Source organism: Nyctereutes procyonoides, unplaced genomic scaffold (genome assembly GCF_905146905.1).
Source record: "Nyctereutes procyonoides isolate TBG_1078 unplaced genomic scaffold, NYPRO_anot_genome, whole genome shotgun sequence".
Classification (NCBI taxonomy): domain Eukaryota; kingdom Metazoa; phylum Chordata; class Mammalia; order Carnivora; family Canidae; genus Nyctereutes; species Nyctereutes procyonoides.
Genome location: NW_026575036.1, coordinates 17,410,648 through 17,438,525, shown reverse-complemented (window position 1 = coordinate 17,438,525; position 27,878 = coordinate 17,410,648). Strand labels below are relative to the sequence as shown.

Genomic DNA, 27,878 nt, shown 5'->3' with positions numbered 1-27,878 from the left:
CAGTTTGTAATTTTAGTCTGAAAAAAAAAAACCAGCTTATGTCTATTATAACATACATGAGAAATGTGTATTTTCAAGAGAAATAATAAGGCTTACCTCTTTCCCCATTCATGGTAATTATTTTTAACCACTAAGTTACCGGATAAAATGTTGCCTTTATTAACATATTTGTGACTACAGGTAGTTTTATCAATTGTATCCCAAAAGGTTTTTGATTCATGTTCAAAAGAGTTTTCCCTTTGCTTATGTTGAAGAATATTTTGTACATCTCTAGAATGATTTTAAATGTCACTTCCATTCTATGAAATAGAAAAAACCTTGATCTTTTCCTGTAATCAAGAATAAAATGTATTTTTCACTTATTGCCAGAAACACTATGGACCATTTACAGCAGTGGTTCTCAGCTCGAGTGTCCTGAGAAACACTTGGGGGCCCTTTTCTTACTGTGATACTTCCCTAGATACTGCTTCAATAGGCTTGGGATACAGTCTAAATATGAATTGCTTGAAAAAATTCCCTAGTTCATCCTAATACAGATTTGGGTTGAGAACCATTGTAAGATAACTCACTGTATAATGGAAAATAAAAAATCTTAGTTGATGAAACCATTAATTTTTTTTTCTGAGATTAGGAACTGAAGATCAATACAATTAAACTGAACCAATGTTTTTTGAGCATCTATTAAGTGCAAATCGCTATGCTAATAATTGCAAGGTAATTAAAAAATGATTGACAATCCAGGTCATGGATTGAAGAACCGTACAGTACTTACAGAGTGTACGTATAGTTCCCAGGAGCAAAATAGTAGCCAGAGCATGTTTCTTGAGAAGGGTATAATTGTTAAATTTCCAAGAAAGGTAAGTTCATATTCAAGTGGAAGTATCCAGATGTCCTTATGACAAAGTATGATAGGTGATTCATCTGAAAGGAGAGTGGGAATTTTTTTTTTTTATATTTTATTTTTTTTTATTTTTATTTATTTATGATAGGCACACAGTGAGAGAGAGAGAGGCAGAGACACAGGCAGAGGGAGAAGCAGGCTCCATGCACCGGGAGCCCGACGTGGGATTTGATCCCGGGTCTCCAGGATCGCGCCCTGGGCCAAAGGCAGGCGCCAAACCGCTGCGCCACCCAGGGATCCCCGAGAGTGGGAATTTTAAAAGCTGATTTTGTGAACCCAGAAAATGAAGGGTTTTGTTTTGGGCTTTTGGTTGGGAGTAAGTAATAATGTATTAGAAGGAATTAATAGGAAATAGAGATGTACAAAGGCAGGTCAAGACCATATGATGGAAGGCCTCTGATAGACAAGAGTATGTAGTGAATTCTCTCAGAACTTTGGAGTCATTAAGAGATTTTGTTCCTGTATCATGAACCAAGGACAGTCTAGCATGATCAGAGCTAGGGGAAAATATCTGTAGGATGACTTGGATTCAGGGAGAGACGTAAATGCAAAAACTTGTTAGGAGGTCAGGGAAGTTGTTGAGTTAGTAATGAGACCTCTATTAGGTTGTAGTAAAGGCAATAAAAAAAATAATAAAACCCTTGTCATGAGAAACAACTAAATTACATTTTTAATATGCACAGAGCTTTGCAGTTTACAAAATACTTTCACACAGTTTCTCATTTGATCCTCACAAGAATCCTGTAGGCATTAATTACTTATTATCTTCTTGATCTTGCTGATAAATGAATTGGGGTTAAGTTTCTTGCTCCAGATTGTCTGCATGGTTTGAGAGCTTTTCAGTGCTTTACACCAAATGAGGCTAGATACTAGGGCCAGTGGTAAGGAATGGAATCTATGTTTTTAACAGCTGGATAATCACAGTTGGATACTGAAGTAAAACACAATTCTCAGATTCTGAATGTAGTTGACAATGAAAAATGTGGGTCATTAAGAGAAATAGGGAAATTGGGGATTGCTAACTCATCAGTTTGTGGGGAAAGAGGTGAACATTATGGGTCTGGTTTTGGACTTGGTGAATCTAAACTTTTAGTAGGTTTTTCCTTAAAATTTTTGTTCAGATTCCAGTTGGTGAGCATATAGTGTAATATTAGTCAAGTGTACAATATTGTGATTCAGACTTCCATATACCACTTGGTGCTCATCACAAAACGTGCATTCCTTCATCCCCCTTGCCTATTTAACTCATCCTACCCACTCACCTCCCTTCTTTTTTTAAAAAGAAATTATTTATTTATTCATTCATGAGATACACATACACACACACAGAGAGAGAGAGAGAGAGAGAGAGGCAGAAACACAGGCAGAGGGAGAGGCAGGCTCCATGCAGGGAGCCTAACGTGGGACTTGATCCCAGGTCTCCAGGATCAGGCCCTGGGCCGAAGTCAGGGGCTAAACCACTGAGCCACCTGAGCTACCCCACTCACCTCCCTTCTTAACAGCAGTTTGTTCTCTATAGTTAAAATTCTGTTTCTTGGTTTACCTTTCTCTCTTTGTTTTCACCTTTGCTCATTTGTTTTGTTTCTTAAATTCGCAGATGAATGAAATCATAAGGTATTTGTTTTTCTCTGACTGACTTATTTCACTTCACATTATACTCTCTAGTTCTATCCATATCATTGCAAACAGCAAGATTTGCTTCTTTTTATGGCTGAGTAATATTCTATTGTATATATACACCACATCTTCCTTATCCATTCATTAGTTGATGACACTTGGGCTGTTTCCATAATTTGGCTATTCTGGATAATGCTGCTATAAACACCTGGTGCCTTTATCCTTTTGAATTGGTATTTTTATATTCTTTGGGTGAATACCTGCTACCACAATTGCTGGGTCATAGGTAGTCCTATTCTTATCTTTTTGAGGAAACTCCATACTGTTTTCCAAAGTGGCTATACCCATTTGCATTCCGACCAAAGGCACGAGAGGGTTCCCTTTCTACATATCCTCAGCAATACCTGTTGTTTCTTATGTTGTTGATTTTAGCTATTCTGACAGATGTGAGGTGATATCTCATTGTGGTTTTGATTTGCATTTCCCTGATGATTGATATTGAGCATCGTTTCATGTGTCTCTTGACCATCTGTATGTCTTCTCTGGAGAAAAATCTATTCATGTTGTCTGCTCATTTTTTAATTAGATTATTCATTTTTTGGGTATTGAGTTTTATAAGTTCCTTATATATTTTGGATACTAACACTTTATCAGATGTGCCATTTGGAAATATCTTCTCCCATTCCACAGATTGTCTTTTGCTTTTTTTTTTTTTTTTTTTTTTTTATCTTTTGCTTTTGTTGATTGTTTCCTTCGCTGTGTAGAAGCTTTTTATTCTGATGAAGCTTTTGGTTAGTTTTGATGAGAAACTCCCAAATGTAAACCTAGTGGATGGTCTCAATCAGACAATATTAGAACTCATGATAACCTCATGTCAGAGGAACGAAAACATTTCAGATCACATCACCCTAAGTTTGTTGTGCTTTCTTCTACAAAACACAGCTCTCTCTCTCTTTCTAACAGATAAAGATGTTTTCAAGACCTGGATAGGTTTTACCTTGCTTCTCTTTATCTCCCCCAGGATTACTTTTGTGCTTCACTGAATTTTTCTTTCACCTCCAATTCCTCTTTTTAAAGTTATATATCACAGTGGAGCATGTGTATCAGGCTATTAGAAATATGAAGTTCAGGAATTAGAGAGATGCTGAAGTTTAAATCAAAGGCATAGATTGAGAATCTTCTACTGAAAAGATCATTCGATACAAAAAAAGTATATGTGATCACTCACTGAGAATTTTTGGGGAAAATTCTACATACAAGTCATCCAGTTAAATGAAACTTCTAGATGTGAGTGATGAAGACTTTCTGGTAGTAAAGATGCTAATCACTTATGCAAAAGGATGTTTAGATATGCAATCATCACCCATTATTTTCTCTGTGATTCTAAACACCAAGACAATTTGAGATTTTTGTGTTACCTGTATATGCTATATAGTTGTATAGTGTTTGTTAATCACCCAAGAGTATTCCAAACACACATAAAACTAAGCTAGTGACAACTAAGTCCTGGGAAAAACAGTTTATTAAAATTTAGCAAGTGAGAAGTTAACTATAGACGTGAATTTGCCAAATACCTTTACTTTGTAACAATTTTAATATTTCATTGAAATTGGTCAGAAAGAGAGCGAAAATGAATAAGAAAGATACAATGTGGTGGGTGTGCAGTCTTTTTGTTATATAAATTGCATTTTGGAAAGCTTGGGAATCCAATTTCAAGATCGTTCATTATAAGAGCTTTAAATTTAATTAGATGTCCCAAGCAATTTTACATATTTCCTCTCAATTCTCAAAAAATAAAGCCCAATAGGAAATATTATTATTGTTCTTTTCCAGACATGAAAATTAAGATTCAAAATGTGGAAATGATTTGTCCATTTTACATGACTCTTAAGTAGTAATTGGTCTTCAAACCAAACTACTGCTTATTCCTCTAATTATCTTTCTAAACACTGTCTTTATTTACCATTATCTTTTGATTCTTAGTATAGGAAAAATGGAACATGGTATTCAGAATTCCAGATCTTTTCTTTGAAACATAAGTTCTTACCTTTAGCATTTGAGATGACTATTGTAGACATAACCTGAGAGAATTGAAATAAGACAAAAATATATTGTAGCCATTTATTCATTCAATTCACATTTATAAAGGAAAATTTTATAGTTGCTGATCTGGAGAAAAATTAAGACAAGTAGAATAATATCACTACCAATAACAATTTAGGTTTGGTAAATATTGGTATATATTTAAGTGCTTGGTGTTATTTACTTATTTTTCAAACATTTTTGACTAAATTACTGACTGGTCTGGATAAAAACTGAGTTCCCTAAATGATACAGATGATATTTTATGTCCAAAAGTTTGCTTTGCTGTTCCCCATCAAGCATTTCTATTCTAATTTTGATATTTAAGCTCTAATGTTCAGCTATCACATTCTTAGTTCCAGCTTCCTTGGGAACAAGCTTTGGTACTCATAATTTCTAACTTGTGTCTGTACATAGAAGTTGAAAAGGAAAAACAAAATCTTAAAAATAGTTTTATATGAAATAATCATATTTTGAATTGTCTAAACAATTGCCTTGATTGTCCACTTCATTAGAAATAGAAGACTTTCTTTTGTGTGTACATTTTATAGTACTTGGAGTAATTTTTGCATTGTAGTTTAAACCAGATAATATAGTTTATTACAACTTAAGTTACTAAAAATCAGTAACATTTTATATTAAGCTGATCTCATCTAAAATTTACATTTTTGGCATTGCACTGAATTTGACACCATCAAAGGATATCTGAGAATAAACCATTCTTTTTCATTTTTCTAAGCTGTTCTATGTGCATATTTAAACAAATTAAATATAATTATTTGGCATTGAGGTTCAGTTAGGGGAAGTACTGAGTAACTGTTTTAAATAAGGTCCTTAAAAATAACTAGATAAATTTTTGGTATCACAAATTTTCCTATGATTAGTATTTCTTATATAAAGTACCTAACGATGTCAAAATCTGTGGTTTTGGATTTTTAGGTTGATTATATACATATAGTTGTAATACATATGGCATGTATTCATTTCAATTGTTTATACCAAGCTATGGGGTGTTACAAAGTTATTGGCAACGTTTTCAGAAACCAAATTTTCTAAATACCCAGATTGATATATACAGGAAAACATATGAAAATATATGAATATTCATAGATTATGCTACTTTACTTGTTTGGTTTACTAGCACTATTCTACAGTTATAACTCTAGAATAGAGAAAAAACTTATTAACACTTTTTTTGGCCTCAATTTGTGATTTTGTACATAGATAAACATACAAACAAGAGAAAAAACTTACGATGTGTCATTTTCCTATGATTTATGCTTAAAGTGAATGAACAATTGAAAGGTTTATTTAGATTTATAGAAAAATAACCTTACATTTGAATCTTCACATTGCCTGTCTAAAGACATTGTTATCTACATAGTTCTTTAGTGTATTTTTTCCTAAAAATATAGAATAAAATATTTAATAATGTGGAAAAAGTCAATTGTACATGTCCTTTAGATTACATGTTAATACATTTGTATATATTAGAGAATAGTGAACAAGGCAATGGGTTGTATGTATTATAAACAAATTTTGACCTCTAAATTTAATTTTAACATATATGGAGATTAGAGCTGCATTTATGGCCATTTTCAAAGATAGTATTTTTCTTCAAAGACTCCAAAACAAGTTTGTGGTGTTCTGTTCAGAACAACTTCAGTTAGTTAACTCAACTTTTTTGGGGAAGTGAATAAGAAAATGTATTTATAGTTTTGAGAGGTGAAAAAAATTTTGCTAGAAAGCCTAATGATTTACCCAAAGTCAGTATTCCAAAGGTAAAACTTACAGGCAGACATATTTATTGTGTTGCATAGATATTTCTTTATTTTCTACTAGAAAATTCTGTTTTCTGAATTTTCATATTAGTTATATTGTATGTATTTTAAGGACAAGATTTCTACTATTCTTATTTTTGAAAAGGAAGAGTTTCTACACATAAGTATTATCCCATCTAAGCAACCCAAACACCAATTCACTAAGTACTTTTAATTCTTTGATTAATCCCTTAGATTTGTATCTCTTGGGAACTCAATGTTTCTGAAATTCTGCTTGATAGTCTCCTGGAATCTCATTTGGTTAAAAATATATTAATTTATTCAAGGTACTAATACAAAAAATAACTTTTATGAGGTGGTTTATTCTATTTCTGTATTTTAATATTTTGAAGATAATCATATTGTTAAAACCATTATCATAAAAGTAACATGCCTCAAAAACACATAAAGAATTATAAAAGCCTCTCAAAATACCTAAAAATTTTTTCCTCCATAAATAATATAAGAAAATAATTTTCATTTCAAAAGTATAAAGGGTAATAATATAGGAATTCAAAGAAAAATTTTAAATCTTGAATGGCAATAAGTAGCTAATCACTTTTGTATTAATATAAAAATAAGCACACAGTCGTCAGTGGTGAAATTCTTTCAAATCTGAGAGATTTGAGCTGCCAAATGAGATTGAAGTCTGGGTTTACAGTAAATTCTATCAGTTCTAAATGTGAAATTTCACCAAAATGGGTGATTATTGTTAAAAATTTATAACGTTTTTTACTAACAATGCTTGGTCTACATGGCATAAAATAATTTTTTTAATTACTTGGTTTTATTTGAGATAAATAATTTAGTCAATTTGGTGGGAGCTGCTTTTTGGACTTGAATGATCCCAATTGTCTGTACATGCTAATTAAAAATTACAATGGCAATATTTTACATAACTTTGTACTGGATACACACTTGTTTTTCCTAGTAAGTATATTAAATCTAAAACTTTGAGACTGACAGAAGAAAGCTCTCTATTTGAACTATAGGTTTGAAAGAATTTCAGTAGCAAATGTAGTTTAATTTCCTCCTACTGGTGGCTCACTCTTAGCCATTGATCGGTGTTGCCCTTTTGGTGTCCCTCAGTCTGTCAGGAGGATAAAGGACAGTATGGAGACTGGTGGCCAGGGAGAGTATGTAAAGTAGTAGCCAGCTTTACAAGCAAGGTTGGCAAGAGAGCTAGAACATTTATGATGTCTCTTGGCAACTCTGGCATAACTGTGGGAAGTGGTGGACAGGATCTGCCAGAGGCAAAGAAGGGATTGTTTGCCAACACCCATTGTGGACAGGATCTGCCAGAGGCAAAGAAGGGATTGTTTGCCAATGAAAAGACCGTAACTTTGGGTAGCAGTGCATAGTAGTGTACAGCTTGCAAACTTTTACTGCTTTGGACTGAGAGGTTTTTGTGTGTGTGTGTGTGTGTGTGTGTGTATGAGAGAGACAGACAGTGGTATGTGTGTGGGAGAGAGACAGACAAGCAGACAGGCAGTGGTGTGTGTATGTGTGTGTATAACTCCTATCATAATTTTTTCCTTGTGCCTTTTATTAAAAAATGAACTTGGTAGAGAAGTGATAGAATCACTGTGTTCCAGTCTTCATCATTGTGAAAAAGCAAGACAAGATGATATTATTACCTCTTAATAATATACAATGGTAGTCAAGGCTTACAGAGATTATACAAAGCTAGCAATATAATATGAAATCTACAAAGATAATCAGATAGATTTATCTATGAACTGTGGCAACTTTGAGTGGAAATGTAAAATATAAACAAGTACTAACCTCTCTTCAGTGGGTAACCCAGAAATATATAAATGAATAATTTATAAATGCATCTGATGCATAGCTAAAATAAAAATTTTTAGAACTGTGAATTTAATTTATCTCCTTATAACTTAGCATATATATTTTAGAATTCTTGAATGAAGGTATCTGTTATTAATATGCTGGAAGAGAGGTAATTACTTTGAGTTGTATTTATGTAACTACAGACCAATGACAGCAAAAGAATGAAAAAGTACAAGAATAGAGATTTAATATCTCATTTTTTAAAACTTTGATCTTTTGAAAAAAAAAATTTTAAAAATAAAAAAGTGTAAAACTGATCTTTTGGCCTTTATTTTATGCTAATCCTGCTTCTGATATGTTGTTTTGCTTAGTATAATAATGCTAATTATTATTATTCTCATTAGTCTGAAAAAATAACACTTATGGCTGATAGTTTAAATTTCAGAAACAGGTTAGTGTATCACACAGACCTACCTTTCTAGAGATTAATATTCAAGGTAAAAACTAGAATTCAGTCACTTTGAAATTAGAGAGGAAAAAGTATGTGACATGGATGACATAAATATTTAAAAGTTCATGAAATTGGAGGATATTTTAACCTCAGACATTATCTCTGTTAACTTTTTAAAAAAATATTTTATTTATTAGAGAGAGAGTGAGAGAGCACTAGCAGGGAGATGGGTAGGGGGAGAAGGAGGAGCAGGCTCTCCACTGAACAGGAACCCGGACTTGGGGCTGGATCCCAGGACCCCAAAATCACAACCTGAGCCCAAGGCAGGTACCCCTCTCAGTTAACGTTTTAATTAATATAATCTTAGAAAAATATTCAAAGGTCCTGGCTAGCTAAAGAAACTTCATCCTACCTTTCAATGGATTAAATTGCATTTGTGAAACTGTTGCTAGATAAAAGTGATTTTATATTAAATAATTTTTGGCTATTTACAATTCACTTCCTCTTTAGGCAAATTTTAATTTGAATGAGAAATTTTTTCTTGATGATATTTTGGTGCATTAAGCTTGTTAGAGAAAATGGAAATAATTAAAGGTAATTATGTAAAAAAGTTAGACTTTATGTGTAGTTAAAATTGACATTATATCTAATACATACACATGGAATTTAAATAATGTAACATTTATATGCATACTTTAAAAATATGTCTATACGTTGTATTAAAAAAATTGGAGTACTCCTGTAGGCATATAGTTTGGGCATAAATATGGTAAATCATTATATAAAACATTTTCTTTATAATATTATATATCATATTCTGTACCAATATAAACCACATTAAAAATATTGTCTTTGTCTTGGGGCACCTAAGTGGCTCAGTCAGTTAAGCGTCTGACTTTGGCTCAGGTCATGTTCCCAGGGTCCGGGGATTGAGGCCCTTTAGGGACTCCCTGATCAGCAGGGAGTCTCCTTCTCCCTCTCCATTTGCCCTTCCCTACTGTTCATGCCCTCTCTCCCTCTCAAATAAATAAATAAAATCTTTTTTAAAAAAAGGTATTGTCTTTGTCTTAGAAAGTGTTGTTTGTCTCAAGTCTTTGTATAGATGTAATAAATAAGTGGAAATAAAATTAATAAATGAAATATTAAATAACAAAACATATTAAAATGTGTGATTATGTAGACATATTATATGTTACTATATGATGTTTTATATATATTTATACCCCAAATGACAATAGGGCTTACGTTACACATATATATTATTTATATCTTTTAAAATTTCTATCTGTATTAGAAATGGATCAAGGAGCTGGTGTGGCTAAGACATAAAACTAGCCAATTTTCCTTCTGAATTATTAATATTGAGAGTGATTATATTTGCTTTCCTTTGAAGGTCCAGAAATATTATAATCTATGGAGGGAACAAAAATAATGCAAATCTCTTGAAATTATTTAAAATTATAACAAAGCTAGAGATAAATGATCATTTCTACAATGAATACATTCAGATAAATCTTGTATATAATAATTTCTACTGGTAAAAACATAAACTAGTACTTTCCAATGAAAAACTACTTTTGTAAAGCTTTGTTTATAATCTGTGTTTACTAGCACAATTAAGAATCATAATAGTTCTGCAAATTTACATAGAGAGAAGCTCATAATGTAGGAATACTTAAAGGTCATATTTCTAGATTTTCCAAAGTAAACTAAATTCTCCATCAGGATTAGAGGGGAAAAGAAAGATGAATCTGTTGAGATTTTGAAATAGAACTACTTCCTATTATATTAAATCAGTGGACGTTAGGGGCATCTGGGTGGCTTAGTTGCTTAAGCTTCTGACATCAGGTCTGGTCATGATCTCAGGGTCCTGGGATTGAGCCCTGTGTTGGGCTCCCTGCTCAGAGGGAGGTCTGCTTTTCCCTCTCCCTCTGCTCCTCCCCGTGCTCATGCTCATTTTCTCTCTCAAATAAGTAAGTAAATAAATAAATAAGTAATCAGTGGAAGGTAGTATTTTCTTGTTTAAAAAAACAAAAACAAAAAACAAAACATTTTTAGATGCTGAAAAGTCTTGTCAAAATCAAAGGCTTTGAGTAGAATAAAAGCAAAGAAAATTGGCAAAATCAGAGACAGCTGATACATACTTATCTGGACTCATAAAGATGACTTTTGTGTTGATCATGGGAAATCACAAATCCTTTGGCATATTTTACTTGTTTTGGAGTTAGTAGTTTAGTTTTAATCAGCTCTAAAAAACACTGCTGCCCTTCTACAAATACAGGTTTAAACAGTAAGAATGTTTGCAACCTATAACTTGAATTAGGGTCACCATAACTGCACTTCATTTAAAAGTGTCTCTCATTGCTGTGACTGTTTAACCTCTAGTTATTTTTAAAAAATATTGCTATGCTTGGTAGGCCTGGCCCAGATTAGTCAAGTTAGAGGAACACAGGAAATCAGTATGTTGCAGTACAAATGGAGGAGTCAGTACTATTCGGCACTGTTGTTTCAAGAAGGGAGCCCAATGTGGGACTAGATCCCAGGACCCAAGGATTACCGAGTCGAAGGCAGATGCTTTGCCACTTAGCCACCCAGGCATCATGGCAGCTTTTGAGCTGAAATCTTTTCAACATTCTAAAGCAATTGTCTTTTATATGCAATTTGCTTAAAAATCCTTATTTGAGAGATCCTTTAGCACACACCTGAAACATGGCACACTGTGGATAAATCCAAAGGAGAGGAATGGCACTTGAATGGTAAAAGCCACAGATGTGTGTGTAACTCCAAAATAACACAACATATATCAATCCATAAGCCTATTACATCCACAACTTATTTTGGTAAAACTTTCTTAAAATTATATGTTTTATATATATATGTGTGTGTGTGTGTGTGTGTGTGTGTGTGTGTGTGTGTGTGTGTGTCTAGAATCGTAGTCTTAATAGTTGGAAAAATGTAGTTTAGGAGTGTCTTTTCCAAGGAGTTAAACACCTTTCGCAGAAAGAATCAAATGAATTCTCTGAGTTTATTTTCAAAACAGTAAGTAGGCATTGCCTCCAATTCTTAAGGGAAGACATAAAGATTCTAAAGTTGACTGACTTACTCCAGACCACATGGTGATAAAGGACTGAAATGGGTTCAGTACATACTTATCACTTGTATATATTATACATGAAAAACGAGTTTAATGACCGTCAAGAATGTAAGAATCATCTGTTCTTCCCAAGGCAGGGTGGCCTTCAGGAAGATCATCAGAGATGCCAGCAAAAGGCAAGATTGCCTGCCTCCCTTTCCTGGGCCCTAGGTGTGATTGTGTGGGTGTACTTCTGTGGGGGAAAGAACAGTTGTTTGCATTACTCTCGGAGTTGTTTTAAGGAAGTGGGGAGGATAACAGTGGTTAACGTGAATGGCACTTGTGCCATTCTTTTAGGCTGAATAAAATTTGAGGCAAATTTGTTAAAATTACTGTTAAAATTTCCAGCTTTCTGGAAATTTTACCGTGCACACAGTGCCCATTGTGTACGGCCATGAGGTAGACGCCAAAAACATGGAGATGAGTCTATCACCATTCTTACCTTCAACTATGTTGAAGGCTGAGAAGGGGAACCAAGTAAACAGCAGGTATAATACAATATAGGATTTGTGATGGTAGGGAGATAGTGGCTTTCTTTAAGAGCATGAAGCAGGAAAGGCTTCCTGGAGGACATAATAGCTAGGCTATAAGAGAGAGGTGATGGTGGTAAAGAAGGTTCCAGAAATGGGGGGAGGTAGAATAGACACATTTGTTTTTTTTTGTTTTTCTTCCTCATGAGAGACACAGAGAGAGGCAGAGACACAGGCAGAGGGAGAAGCAGCCTCCCTGCAGGGAATCCTGATGCACAAGTTGATCCCAGGACCCCAGAATCACAACCTGAGCCAAAGGCAGACACTCAACCACTGAGCCACCCAGGCGTCCCCAACACATTTTTAAGTAAGGACCGTCCTACAGTTTTCAAATATAAGTGTGAATATGCATAATATGTTTTTCCATTATTCATAGAGCATAGAAATTATTGTAATATACAGATTTTTATTTGACAATTTAATCACTTTGCTCAAACAAGGCTTTTAGAGCCAGACTACTAGCTTTAAATATCTTTTTAATTTTTTCCCTCAGATTCTAAGTAGCATATATCCATTATAAAAAAATATGTAGAACAAATTAGAGATGTAAACAGACACAAATCAGATAAACAGCCCTGGAGTAGACTTTATTTTGTAAATGCAGTCAGAGAGACATAACATAGAATAATTATTTTAGTTGCAATTAAATTAACAGGAAATAGCAAAGCAGTATTATTGAATCACAAGGAAATTGTTGGTTGTGATTTATTATGAAAGTCTTTCCATCCTATCTCTCTGTATAGTGATAATTGTTTCAATATTACAGTATTGAAAATCAGGGACAGACAAAAATATTAAAACAAATTAAATTTTCCTTCTTTTAACCTTGGTAAAATCTAGGAATAGGTGATGATAGGGGGGAAGATAATTATAAGTCAGTGAAAATTACATATAATACTTTCTTTTAAGTATTTCTCTGTGGCTTACTAAGCAGTTTTTGAAGCAGGACAAGTTACAAAGAAATCTATCAAAATTTCCATGTATTCACAGAGATCTATGACAAAATTGATCTGGGAATCAATCCACTTATCCACCCAAATTCTTCAGATTGATTCTGGAGACAAAGCACCTTTTTTTTTAGGATTGACAAGTTTACTGCCACTTCCTCTTACCTGCCTTATGTTGATGACCTTTTGACAAATCCTCATTTCTTGATCATCTGTTTCTCTGGCTCTGAATAGATACAATGATGTATTTTCTTTATCTCACAGAAATGTTGTCTTGGAGGCTGAAATGCAATTTATGACTCATTACATTTCCTCCTCTACAGCACAGGATAGCATTGCATTTATATGACATGCAAATTCAGTATTTTATTCAAAATCATAATCTTGAACAAGATTCAGAAAGGGAGGAGCAAATATTTTATTCATCCTTTCTTTTATTTGTATCCTACCTTATTCTGAAAAGGATCCATGGTAATTTATAGAAATGCATGCATTAAGACATGATGAACTATAAACTGGGTGAGGAAATTGAAGGAAAGGAGAAATAAGAGTATGAAATTTGAAAAGTCTGCAGAGGACAGTGTGTCATGAAGACATATCCTGTAAGAAATGGGCCATAGATTTGACCATAAGCTCTCTATAAAACCTAACTCAGAGGAAGAACAAAAAAAATCTCTATTTCCTGATAGAGTTCTTTCAGAATAGGAAATACCAGTGAGAAGCACAGAAGTGCAGATTCATACATTTGAGACCAGAGAGAATTGTACTTCATTGTTCATCACTCAGTTCTACAGAGAGTAACACATTTACCAAAACAAAACAGGACAAAATATCACAGAATTGCTTCTTAGAAAGTTTCACAGTGACTTCAACAGGGGCACATCAATGTGCTGTATTATAAACCTGATCATTGCCATTGGATTCCAGATTTGCCACTCTGTTGGACTTATATTATCCGGGTGGGTATTACATGTTCTTGAGACTTGATTGCATAGTTGTATTTACTTGTGGCAAATAATACTGCTTTTTTCTACCAACTTTTTGATTAGTGTTGAATGTTGGAAATTTTAATGTTAATGGTATGCTAGAACGTTTTCTTTCCATGGCTACAGCTTAAGATATTTGAAATATGCACAGAAATGGAGGATAGATTCCTCCATAAACATAAACTCCATAACTCAGGTTTTAAGATTGCAGTGAAAGATATCATGATTATGAGTTTGCGCTTCTGAAGGCCAAAGAAAATTATTTCACTTATTGGAAATATGTAGTGCTAAAGTACTATTTTATAATTTTCCCCATGTCATTTCAATGTGTGAGGCCTAGGCGATTGGGTTCATAAATACAAATATATTTACGACTGTTTTCAGTCCCCTTTCCTTTCACATTTTCATGAGTGTAGATCTGCTTCTGAAAGTTAAATCTGGAAGAAGTCAAGGTGTTGATACTGGTGTAAACAGGACTGTCACATTTAGAATACTATGATGTATGTACAAGATCTTTGAGACCGTGGAAAACTGGGAGGCTGGAAATCCAAATGAGCTATGTTTTAAATAATGTTATAACAGCATCATATTGCAAAATTTCTGCTAAATTTAACGGTAGCTCATTTTTTCTTCCAAATCTTGTCTTTAGAAATCAATATTTTGGTTGGCTAGATAGCAGTTTGTTTATTGGTTGTCACTGGTCATCAGGTCTTCACAAGCAAGCATTAAATCTACCTGGTGGGTGGGGAAATATATATATATTTAATGGTAATGAACACCTTGCATTTGCAAAGTGAATGGGCCAAGCTGAAATTCTATGATATACATAGCAGTGATATCCCTTATGGTGTGTTTACCATTTTAGTTCCTACAGTCTTTATCTTTTTTATCATCTTCGTCTCTAAGATTCCTTTGCTAAGCTTCAGTAATCACATTGACAGGATTTTATAGTGAGAACTAATACATGCTTACTCAATCCTTATCTGTCCCCATCTAAACTAGAAGTCACCTGTAGAGGTCTGCTTCCTGAGAAGTCAGTGATGATTGCTTTAAGGTGAAGAAACTCAGAATAACCATGTTGGTATTAATAATATACTTTAGAGCTTTTATTATTGAAAATAAAGCTTCGTGACTATTATCCATGTTAACATGGGATACTCTTGAAAAATAATGTCCTATTACATCCTGGTCATAAGAAAGTTTGAAGAGTTTTATATATTGTGACTATTGATATAAATAACCTTTTGAGTGTCATAAATGTTCATTCTAATATGTTATTAATCATTTTGCTAGTATAGACAATGAAATGTTTTTGAGAAATGAGTTATTAAACTAAAATACCTATTTGAAATATTAATATTGGTTGGATAAATTATATATTTGAATATTAACAAAATGTAATTTTTGAGTGAACATAATTTGGGGTTGAAGAACAATGAAGTTATGTATGAATCTCTTAAAATATAAGTTATTAAGTTATGTTCATAGTAATATTAAGCATTTTTCCATGATTAAACTATACTTTGTAAAAAGCTTTAAAGTATAGCTGACAAATGTATGAAAGCTAATACTACATATTTTTCTCCTTAAATTTAGTCACGATTTCATTGGAGAATTTACCACAAGCTATAGGGAACTTTCTAGAGGACAATCGCAATTCAATGTATATGAGGTAAGAAGAATTTTATTTTATTATTATTTTCCTCTGGAATAAGTAAATTTATGCTTTAAAAATATAGATTTTGCAAAGGGTAATTGGCAAAAGTTAACCAACTACCAATATATGTAAGAATCTTTAAATTTATCGAACAGACTTGTTTCTGAGACTTGAATGATAGTATTTCTTTTCAATCCCATGGTCTTTTTTTTTTTTTTTTTTAGCTGGTATAGTTATTTTATTTTATTTTATTTTATTTTTTTTTATAAATTAATTTTTATTGGTGTTCAATTTACCAACATACAGAATAACACCCAGTGCTCATCCCGTCAAGTGTACCCCCCAGTGCCCGTCACCCATTCACCCCCACCCCCCACCCTCCTCCCCCTCCACCACCCCTAGTTCATTTCCCAGAGTTAGAAGTCTTTATGTTCTGTCTCCCTTTCTGATATTTCTCACACATTTCTTCTCCCTTCCCTTATATTCCCTTTCGCTATTATTCATATTCCCCAAATGAATGAGAACATACACCGTTTGTCCTTCTCCGGTTACTGTGGCCAAGTTCAAAAAGGGTGTTGCCTGAGTTCTCCTCTGGGATTTTGATGGAATCTTGTCTCACATTTAGATCTTTCATCTATTTTGAGTTTATCTTTGTGTATGGTGCAAGAGAGTGGTCCAGTTTCATTCTTCTGCATGTGGATGTCCAATTTTCCCAGCACCATTTATTGAAGAGACTGTCTTTCTTCTAGTGGATCGTCTTTCCTCCTTTATCGCATATTAGTTGAGCATAAAGTTCAGGGTCCACTTCTGGGTTCTCTGTTCTGTTCCATTGATCTATATGTCTGTTTTTGTGCCAGTACCACACTGCCTTGATGAACACAGCTTTGTAGTACAACCTGAAATCTGGCATTGCGATGCCCCCAGATATGGTTTTCTTTTTTTAAAATTCCCCTGGCTGTTTGGGGTCTTTTCTGATTCCACACAAATCTTAAAATAATTTGTTCTAAGTCTCTGAAGAAAGTCCATGGTATTTTGATAGGGATTGCATTATACGTGTAAATTGCCCTGGGTAACATTGACATTTTCACAATATTAATTCTGCCAATCCATGAGCATGGAATATTTTTCCATCTCTTTGTGTCTTCCTCAATTTCTTTCAGAAGTGTTCTGTAGTTTTTAGGGTATATTTTGAGAACCATTTGAATGGTAAATGGTTCTCCAACCTTTTATTTTCAGGTTGTAGGTGTCCTTCTGTCTAAAATGAGTCTCTTGTAGACAGCAAATAGATGGGTCCTGTTTTTTTATCCAGTCTGAAACTCTGCGCCTTTTGATGGGGTCATTAAGCCCATTCACGTTCAGAGTTACTTGAACTTCTTCTTAAAGGGGAGTTTTAAGAGTCCCCCTTAAAATTTCTTGCAGAGCTGGTTTGGAGGTCACATATTCTTTCAGTTCCTGCCTGTCTTGGAAGCTCTTTATCTCTCCTTCCATTTTGAATGAGAGCCTTGCTGGATAAAGTATTCTTGGTTGCATGTTCTTCTCATTTAGGACCCTGAATATATCCTGCCAGCCCTTTCTGGCCTGCCAGGTCTCTGTGGAGAGGTCTGCTGTTACCCTAATATTCCTCCCCATGAAAGTCAGGGACTTCTTGTCTCTTGCTGCTTTAAGGATCTTCTCTTTATCTTTGGAATTTGCAAGCTTCACTATTAGATGTCGAGGTGTTGAACGGTTTTTATTGATTTTAGGGGGGGATCTCTCTATTTCCTGGATCTGAATGCCTGTTTCCCTTCCCAGATTGGGAAAGTTTTCAGCTAGGATTTGTTCAAATACATATTCTGGCCCTCTGTCCCTTTCGGCGCCCTCGGGAACCCCAATTAAACGTAGGTTTTTCTGCCTCAGGCTGTCGTTTATTTGCCTTAATCTGTCTTCATGGTCCTTCAATTGTTTATCTCTTTTTTCCTCAGTTTCCCTCTTTGCCATTAACTTGTCTTCTATGTCACTCACTCGTTCTTCCACCTCGTTAACCCTCGTCGTTAGGACTTCTAGTTTGGATTGCATCTCATTCAATTGATTTTTAATTTCTGCCTGATTGGATCTAAATTCTGCAGTCATGAAGTCTCGTGAGGCCTTAATGCTTTTTTCTAGAGCCACCAGTAGCTGTAGAATAGTGCTTCTGAATTGGCTTTCTGACATTGAAGTGTAATCCAGATTTTGTAACTCTGTGGGAGAGAGGGCTGTTTCTGATTCTTTCTTTTGAGTTGAGGTTTTCCTTCTAGTCATTTTGCTCAGTGCAGAGTGGCCAGAAACAAGTTGTATTGGAACACGGGGGAGTATCACTGGCCCCTCTAGCTGGTCTTCTGGGGGAGGGGCCTGTTGCGTTGATTCTCAGGTGTTAGCACTTGGGGGAGCTGCTCTGCCCCTGCCTGCTGCAGGGCTCAGCGGGGGTTGTTTACCCCGCCAGGCCCCAGGAGGAACAGTCGCAGTTGCTATGGCAACTCTGGAAGCCTGGATTCAGCCTCCGCAGGAACTATGGGGCTCGGGGCTCTCGGCTCTCCGTCCGCAGGGCCTGGAGGCTCCGGGGCGGGGCCGCTGATCTGCTCAGCTCGGGGCAGGAGCGTCCTCGCTGTCCTGGGCCCTCCCGGCCTCTGCCTGTCCCGGGGGAGGCCGGATCCTGGGCTGTGTCCCGGCGCCCTGTGCTCCGGGGCCTGCGCTGGTGGATTCGCGCTCCCGCCCCGCAGCCCCCTCCCTGGAGCCGCTCCCGAGCCCCTCCGAGCTGCTCCGGTCGGTCCCGCCGTGCGCGCTGCAGCCCTTAGGGAGCTCGGAGCACTCTCCCGGGGCGCAGGTGTCTGTTAGTGTCCCCAGGAGCCCGAGGGCATCCCCGCCCTCCTGGGTCCTGCTCCACCTCCCTGCGAGCCCCTTTCCGCCCGCCCGGGAAGGTTGGTGCAGCTCCTGCTCCTCCGGGACGGGGCTCTCCTGTCCTGGGGACACTCGCCCCGGCCTCAGCCCGGCTCCTCGCGGGGCCCCTCCCCCTCGGAGGCCTTTTGTTCCTTTATTTCTTTTTCCCCGTCTTCCTACCTTGATGGAAGCGTGAACTCCTCTCACTGTAGCATTCCAGCTGGTCTCTCTTTAAATCTCAGGCCGAATTCGTAGATTTTCAGGATGATTTGAAGGTTATCTAGGTAATTTGGTGGGGACAGGTGATTTGGGGACTCTGCTCTTCCGCCATCTTGCCCCTCCCCCCCCCATGGTCTTTTAACTCAATCTGAGAAATTTAAAAATTCTTGCCTATGAAACTTTTGATTATTTAAAAAAATTCAATATGGACGCAAGTTCACTTTTCCATAAACTTCACCCTTTATGTTTTGCCTTCCTACCAACCTCCTCCCCAACACCTTTTTAATAAAAGAAAAATATGCATGCTCATTATGTCAGTATGGTGTTATAAAATGAACTGTGGTCTGCTTAGTATGTTTGAGCACTTTCACCGTTATTTAGGTGAAGACTAAAGCTAATGACAAAGTAGGATTCAGTCATTAAAGAAATTCAAGTTATTAAAGCAGGCAAAATCTTTCTTAAGTTCTTTCTGCCTTAAACCTAGCTTGCCAGTTAACTGGCACATGTATTGAGCACATGGTATAATTTGGCATTGTTAATACTTGAGCTAAGTTACCTGTACATTCTCTATAATTCTTTTATTTTACAAAAATGAATAACAAAGGAGAATATCTCAGTACTAGTCAATAAAGGTAACTCTTTCCCTGCCAGGTTGATAACTCTTTCCCCACCAGGTTGATACTAAAATTGACATCTTTTAAGTTAGGAATGGAATGCTATCCTTCTTTTGCCATCTTCTTACTAAGTTAAAGCAATAGCATTCCATTCATTCACTCATTCATTCACCTATAAATAAGATATTTGTTACAAGGCTTTTATATTACACATCCTCTGTTAAGGCCGTCGGGGTACAGAGGTGATTAAACATTTCAGTGTCTAGGGGCACCTCAGTGGCTCAGTTGGTTAAGCATCTGACTCTTGATTTTAGCTCAGGTCATGATCTCAGGGTTGTGAGGTTGAGCCCTATGTTAGGCTCTGGTCTTGGTCTCTCTCTCTCTCAAAAAAATTCCATGTCTAATGGGAGACAAACACATGATATATGTTTAGTGCGTCTTGATAACAGCTACTTAGTAGAGTATGAGATATTAAAGGTCAAACTTCTCAGGCAAGGTGAAAGATGGAGTAATGGATCAATTTTTCTATCTAGGTCTTCCAAGGAAGGAATATTAAGGCTCTAAACAGGCAATGAAAGTAATATAAAACAGGTGGTACTTATATAGATGCCTGTTTTCTCTGCTTGCCATTGTGTTTCTAGATCTCCTGCAATGTACTTGAGCTTTTATAAAGTCCCTCTAGCTTTACAGACTAGTTTTGGTAGATAAAGACCTTCTCTTGTCAGTTCCTGAGCTGATAGGATTTTCTCCAAAACTGCAGTCATGCTAGATTTGAGCTGCTTTTGAAGCTGTTAGGTCTGTAGTAGCATCCATGGTTGGGGATGGTTGTTAGCAGAAGCTCAAGTGGGCATGGATTTTGTTTGGACCCTGGGTGAATGAGGCTGGCTGTACTTTATTCAGTAGAGGGGCACTGAACCAGGATTTCTTTTCAGGGTGTACAAGTCCTTAGTCAGATGACCTATTACTAAGTGCAAAGATGTGTTTGACTCCTGCCAGTTCCCTTGGAGGACTCCCATCTGATCACTGGATGATCCTTAAGTAGGCAGGACTGGCTCTGCACCATACCTAAGAGGGTCAGCCACTGAATCGCATGGCTGTTTCAGGTACCATGGTCAAGACTTTGGTCTGTAGACCTGGCACTGGAGGCACAGATGGGCATGTCTCCCACTAGGCCTCTGGGTGGGCTAGGTTGCTTCCTTACCAAGGCCAGAGGGGCTGGGGCCAAATAAATATAAATAAATATAAGGGTATTTCGTGATCTCCTGAGGTAAGATATGAGTGCATCTTGGTGGGTCCTTGTGCCAGCGGAATGTCTCACAAACTATACCTGGAAGGAGCTGGAACTAAGTATTGGTCCCTTTCAGGATCTAAATGATTGCAGACAGGATTGTTTCCTACTGGGGCCCTGGACCCATAGGACTATTAGTGGACTGTGATTATGAGGGGGCTGGAGCAGAGAATAGGGCCCTTTGAGATCTCTAAGGTTGCAAACAGCTTTCAGGGTCTCTAGGTATGGAGATAGGAGTGTCTCCTGCTGGCTCCACATACCTGTGGGTCTTCAGGTTTGTTTCAATAATATGTATTTGCCCTCTGCTCCAACCACCTTGAGCCAATTACTTTTTCCTCTTTCTAGAATGTTATGTCTATCTCTTTTTATTGTTGCCTTAGTTTAAATTAATAAAGTTTAAATAATACTTATCATAAATTCTTTTAACTTTCTTTGCCTGTCAAAATGCTTCCTAGTGTATTTCGGATTGGGATGCACTGAAGGATTTTATTTTAAGGCACTTATGTGATTTGCTTATCCTATTAGATTGACAGGTCTTACTCATCTTTACGTTCCCTGTATTCTTCAATTTCTTGTACAATAATATTTCCTCATGGAATAAGTGGCCAAAAGTTAAATCTTAGGTCCACAAACCAGGCCTTTACCAATTATTACATAGCCTCGGTATCTGGCGGAAATTAATATCCCTGACAGCAATAGAGTAAAAGAGCTCTTATGTATGCACATATCTGGGTGATTTGCTTATGTTAGTGTTTTTAGCCTAATAACAAAAGTTATGTTTCTTGACTATACTTTTCTTTAGCTATTTACACAGTTTACTTCAAAGCAGTCATTATTATTTAGGACCTAAATGTTAAAAGTCTCTTCTCACATCAAGAAGATACAGATGGATTAGGGTAATCAATGCATAAAGTGATTGAGAAGAATATTACTGATAAAAAAATACATTTTTAAAAAAGATGAGCACACACACAAAGAAAATGGTCACTAGTAAATTTGGAAAGAAGTTTTGGCCGAAGGACTGTCCAGGAGTCATACTAAAGGCATTTGTAAATGTATAAATGTATCTAAAGTGAAAGCAGCAGTTTGAACTACATATTCTGTGAAAATGTGAAAATTTCAGTATAAAACTAACACATAATAATTGTTTTATCTTCTTTTCAAGGTGGTGAATCCCAAAAAGAAAGGAAAAAAGAAAAAATACACTAATTCAGGAACAGTAAGTCAGATTTTATGTTATTCATCAAGGAGTCAAATAAATGAATAAAAAAATGTATAATATTATATAGACTGGAACTAAAGACTAAGCTCTTTCACTTAAGATTTTAATATAAAGGTGCATAATAGAAAACTGAACTTGCTGTGGGGATGGTTGTAATGGAGAATACCTTATAAAAAGTAGTGACCCAGCTTCCTGCAGGTTGTCCTCGGGATTGTATGGCCTCTGAGGGAAGCTGAAGTTTTGTTATGAAATCTTCATTCAGTGGAATCACACTAGAGAGAATCAAGTAGGTATGAAAAAGTTTAAGTGCTAGTAAGAAATACTACACTCTTTACAGGCTACACTTAACTGTTAAAAATCATGGCATGAGAAAGTACTTGTTAATATGGCATTAAAATTTACAACCTTGTTGGAAGTGGGACGAAATCAATACAGGAGGGGGATCCCTGGGTGGCTCAATGGTTTTTAACACCTGCCTTTGGCCCAAGGCATGATCCAGTCCCACATCAGGCTCCTTGCATGGAGCCTGCTTCTCCCTCTGACTGTGTCTCTGCCTCTTTTTCTGTGTCTCTCATGAATAAATAAATAAAATCTTTAAAAAATAAATAAAAAATAAATTGATACAGGAAGGTGCAAAGATGAAAGTATCTTTAAAATTGAAAAATCATCCTATTCTTTTTTTTTTTGAGAATTCTGATGTGCTTTTTTTTTTTTATTGGAGCGTAGCTAATACACAATGTCATAGTTTCGAGTATAGAACATACTGATTTAACAATCCTGTACGTCATTCTGTGTTCACCACCATAAGTACAGTCACCAGATGTCACCACACAATGTTATTACAATATTACATTGTAATATTGTGTTACCCATACTCTACTTTTCTTCTCTGGTGACATTTCTTCTATAATATACTGAAGATTTTATTGTATGATTAAATTTTCTTAGGAGAAGGAATATCTAAGTTCTCCTCAAATTTCCTTTTGAAGATTTCTGTACTGCAAGACATTTGAAATATTCAAGAGCCTCATTACAGGACGATGACAAAAACATGCAGTAACACAGTGTCCTTGTAGACAATTTTTTGCTATTCTTCAAAGGAAATAAACTGGTCGTAGGAAGGAGTTATTTAATTTTTTGGCTCCTTTCATTCTTATAATTTTATACGTTAAAACAGTCCTGGCAGATTTTAATAAAGAATTATATTGTTATTGATTTTCAAAATGTGATATTCCTCTCTAATATGAATATGAGTTTGTCTCTAATACTTAAAGTCCATTTGGGGTTGCAGTTAGTACTGGCAGGTAATTTTGCCTTGTTTTTCTTTTCTTTTTCAGGTAACTTTACTCTCCTTTCTGGTAGAAACAGAAGTTTCATTCCTTGATTATATTAAAGGAGGGTAAGTCATTGTCTGAAATTGTTTCATTGCTTAAACATTTCTTTTAGTGTATCTAGCAAGTGCTACCACTAAGTAATAGGCAGCTGAAATGATAAACTTTATTATACTTTGAGGGCAGAACTTTTGCACTTTTGTTACAGACAGGGAGATAAACTTAAACACAATGAGCTATTACTTTGGGGGAAAGTTGCAACTTTTCTTTGACGAAGAGAAGACTCTATTGTGTTAATAATAGTTGCAGATAAAGCTATTATATGTACTTCCAGAGAATATTTTCAGTTGCCTAACATATGGGACTTTTTATATGCACTTTTCATTATTTTTGAAGTAGAAGAAAAGCTTGAGGGCTTGTTGTAAATGTATATTTGAGCTCCAGAATATTAAAGAATGTATCTTGTCGTAAAATCATAATGCAGAAATGGATGGTGAGTAGTCATTTTGTTGCTCCTTATGCTTCTGGGCAGGAATATATTTCAGAAAAAAATTGGTTGTTTTAACCATTCTTGAAATTTTCCAGAGTCCAGACAGAGCCTGTCTTGGTAATATATTGTGGATTCCTATACCCTAGTAAATAGGAAGGATTTTTTTCAATTTTGTTCCTATTTTTAACTGAGTTGCCCCTATCTTTTCAAATCCAAGCATCCCCAGAGATTCATTAATATGCAGTCTAAAATGTCCACATATTCTAATTTATGTGCTATAACCTGTATTAGAATATACACAAATGGTGAGAGGTAAATTTGAATGTGGTTAGTAACTTCATGACAAAAAATAGCAGCCAGAGACAACACTCATGTAAATCTTTTCCTAACTATGATTTAAGATTTTTTTTTAAAGATTTTATTTATTTGTTCATGAGAGACAGAGAGAGAGAGAGAGATAGGGAGAGACACAGGCAGAGGGAAAAGCAGGCTCCTCACAGGGAACCTGATATGGGACTCCATCCCGGGTCTCCAGGATCACGCCCTGAGCCAAAGGCAGATGCTCAACCATTGAGCCACCCAGGTGCCCCTAGAATTTTTTTTTTTTCAATACTAGTTCACTGGTAGAATGTCATGAGGTAGAAGAAAGGGATAAAAGAATGAAGAGGCTAGAGGAACAAAGACAGTTTACCAAAACACAGGGAGCTTGACCCTTTTGCTCTTAGTTAAGGAAACAAAAACAAACCCCAAAATGATAATTTGCTTAAATGCAGAATCAATGCTATATATGGACATCTTGCAACCTGCCACTTGGCTACACAGACACAGAAGCTACTGTGGCTCTTTCAATAAAGTTAAAGGGAAAGGTACTAAAGTCCAGAAAAATGCTGTTAAAGAAAAACTTCAGGAATGAGCCTATGAGTGAGGAAATAGGAGACAAATCTTTATTTAGGTTTATAAATAAGGGACAACCCAACTCAGTGACATTGTGCTTGACCAAAAAGGATGAGAGGAGGTGGTGTTTTTAAAACTTGAAACCACAGCGAGGAAGAAATTTCAGTTGGTGTGGTTTGCTCAGAGATTATTTGACCTCTTTTGCTCAGTATTGTGGGTTGGGGGAAAATTTTCCAGGTGTCTAAACCTCAAGATGATTATCATGATTCCAGGAAGTGGTGATTCTTCTCTGAACTACGCAAAAATGGTGGCAGTTGAGAGATGGACTCAGAATTGTTAACTTTCCTTTGCTCCTTTTCCTCTTCACTTCTTCTTTTTGATCATTGGTGTATAAAAGATTACCATGATCAGTTGTATGGTAGAGTCCTTTGTGGCCCAAGTGCTTGGGTACTTCTTGGGGTCCATCCAATCCATTGTAAGGGGCATAAGGGCATGGAGTTGGAACAGTATACACAGAAGCTTCAGTCATCATCATTAGCTTGGGAGCGGAAGAGAAGAAAGTGAGACACTTCTGAAACAAGCAGAAGGTATTTTATATGGCAACAAGATGCTTAATCCCCAAGTTAATCGTATCATCCAGTATTGTAGTCCAGATGGAAGGATGTTTTCTGTTTTGTCAGGTGACCAACTAAAGAGATTGGGTGATGGTAGATAACTTTTAATGTAATTCCAAATTTCATTGAAGGTGGGATTGTTGATATGGTGAAGCCAAGAGGCCTGTGTGAAAATTTTTTTTTAATTTCTAATTCTACTTTGGAGGATGTAGTTATCCAGGTGCAACAAGAGATATTAGCAAGAATACAGACACCCCCTTATTCAACCGGCCGGTAGGCCAGTGCTGTTTGATTGCCTAGGACTACTGAAGCAAGAGAATCTAAGGATAATTGTAAGTTTTGTAGGGCTGGAGCAGTATTGTGGGGTAATTCCTCTAGAACATTTGTTGGATTACACAGCGTGGCTTTATGATAAGCAAATCTTCCCCAAGGGGCCAGCATGCCTATGGCCAGATCACTTAGTTGAGTTTGGATTATGCCATTAGTGTGTTCAACTAATTTTGAGGATTAAGGATGATAGGTGCAATGAAAATGTTAAAAGATGGATTAGATTTTGCAGATCTCTTGGACAATTTAAACAGTAAAATGGATTCCTTGGTTACTGTGTAGCTTTTGAGAATATTCCAACTGGGGTGATTTTTTTCTAATAGGTTTTTGACCACTGTTTTAGCAGTTGGCTTGCCTGCAAGGAAATGTCTTGACCCAGTGAAAAAACATACAGATCACTATCAATACACATTTCTATTTGGTAAATGGAGGAAGCTGGATGAAATCAATTTGCCAGATGTCAGAAGGCCTGATGGGAAGAGGAAATTGACCTAAGGCAGTGCAATATCGTTTTGTAGGATTGCACAAAATATTTGTTGGGCAACAGTTGGAGATGGCATTTAATAGAACTGTGTGTCCATTGGACCATTTGATTTGTGCTCCAAGGTGTCGTGTCATAGATACATTTAAAAAGAGTTCCTGGGCTCTTTTTGGTAGCACAGGTTTGTTATTTGGTCCCACCCAAACGTTGTCTTGGAGAAATCCTTCTAGGAACCTTGTTTCATCCATTTCCTCCTTCAGTGATGTTTTGAGGGTTGTGTGTGTGTGTGTGTGTGTGTGTGTGTGTTGTGTTTTGTTTTGTTTTAAGTAACAGGGTTAAGGGAATGAAAGTCATATAGGGAGATGTTTGTGAGTTGGAGGTTTGAAATGCCACATTTTTGGCAGCGTGGTCAGCATGATTGCCCTTGGCTTCAGGGATATCAAATTTGGAATGAGCTTGAATTTTTATAATAGCTAAGCTGAGGGGAAAGAGAAGGTGTCAAGTAGTTTTAATATAGAAGTTTTGTTTTTATGGACTGTCAGAGAATATTAGAAACCCTGTTTCCAGAGCATACCAAAATCCTGGGCAACCTCAGAAGCATATATGCTATCTATAGACAGGGAGAGCTTTATTTATTAACAATTAGCATACACTTGTTAGAGAATGTAATTCAGCTTATTGGGCCTAACGAGCCTAGGGAAAGGAGCCTGCTTTGAAAATTTGTTCAGTGGATCCTATAGAGTGTCCTGCACTGTATTTTCCTTGTTCATTTTTATGTAACATCCATCGATAAACCAAGTAAAATGGGGACTTGGGTGGGGGGAGATTTATGAAGGCTTAATTGGGGTAAATAATGAATCAGTGACAAGGATGTAGTTGTGTTAGTTGAATCTTTGAGGGGTAAGAAAAGTATGACAGCAATTTGAGAGGAGGACAACAAGAGAGTGAAATGGCTAGAAAGATAGGTGGACTGGCAGAAGGATGTTCTGTGTGGTGGGAATCTAAGAGAGTTTTAACTGTATTTGGAACGAATACCTATAGGGGAGAGTCTAGTGCTATTTTTTTGGTGGCAGTAAGGAGTGTAAAGGCTGCTGTTAGGGCATGGAGCCAGGGAGGAAAACCTTTGGCCACAGGGTCTAGTTGAAGATTATAATATCCTGCAGGGCATTCTTGGCCTCCATATGCCAACAATTGATCAGGATTTGGGTCAGGATTCCCAAAGTGCTACTGGAAAGTTCATGAGCAAAAAGGAAGAAGGGCAGTTGGTAATGAGGGTGTCCTAGAGTTGGAAAAGAGACAAACTTTTTTTTTTTTTTTTAAAGAATAAAACCTTCTTGGGTCTCTTTGAGGCCTTGGAATAGGGTCTGGAATGGTTCCAGTAGAGAGGTTTAAGGATTGAGGTATGAGGGAATAATTGGTAATCCAAAGGTGTCAGGATTCAGTAAGGCCCAGGAAACTCATTATTGTCATTTAGTCTAGGATTGACAGAACAGGGTGGTGGTAGTCATTCTGTCTGGTTCTATTTTTAGCCCATCTGATGTTAAAAGGTGACCTGGGAATTTGACAGAGGCAGAACAGAATTGAAATTTAT

The 27,878-nt window shown here is 36.3% G+C and overlaps 1 protein-coding gene across 1 annotated transcript in view; it reads left to right on the top strand.

The window, feature by feature from the left end:
- CPNE8 (copine 8) overlaps positions 1–27,878 on the top strand; it is a 216,348-nt gene that overhangs the window by 134,565 nt on the left and 53,905 nt on the right. Inside the window, exons 11-13 of the mRNA XM_055318917.1 lie at positions 15,855–15,930; positions 22,094–22,147; positions 23,488–23,549. Coding sequence (XP_055174892.1) covers positions 15,855–15,930; positions 22,094–22,147; positions 23,488–23,549 — 192 coding nt within the window. The remainder of the gene's footprint in view (positions 1–15,854; positions 15,931–22,093; positions 22,148–23,487; positions 23,550–27,878) is intronic.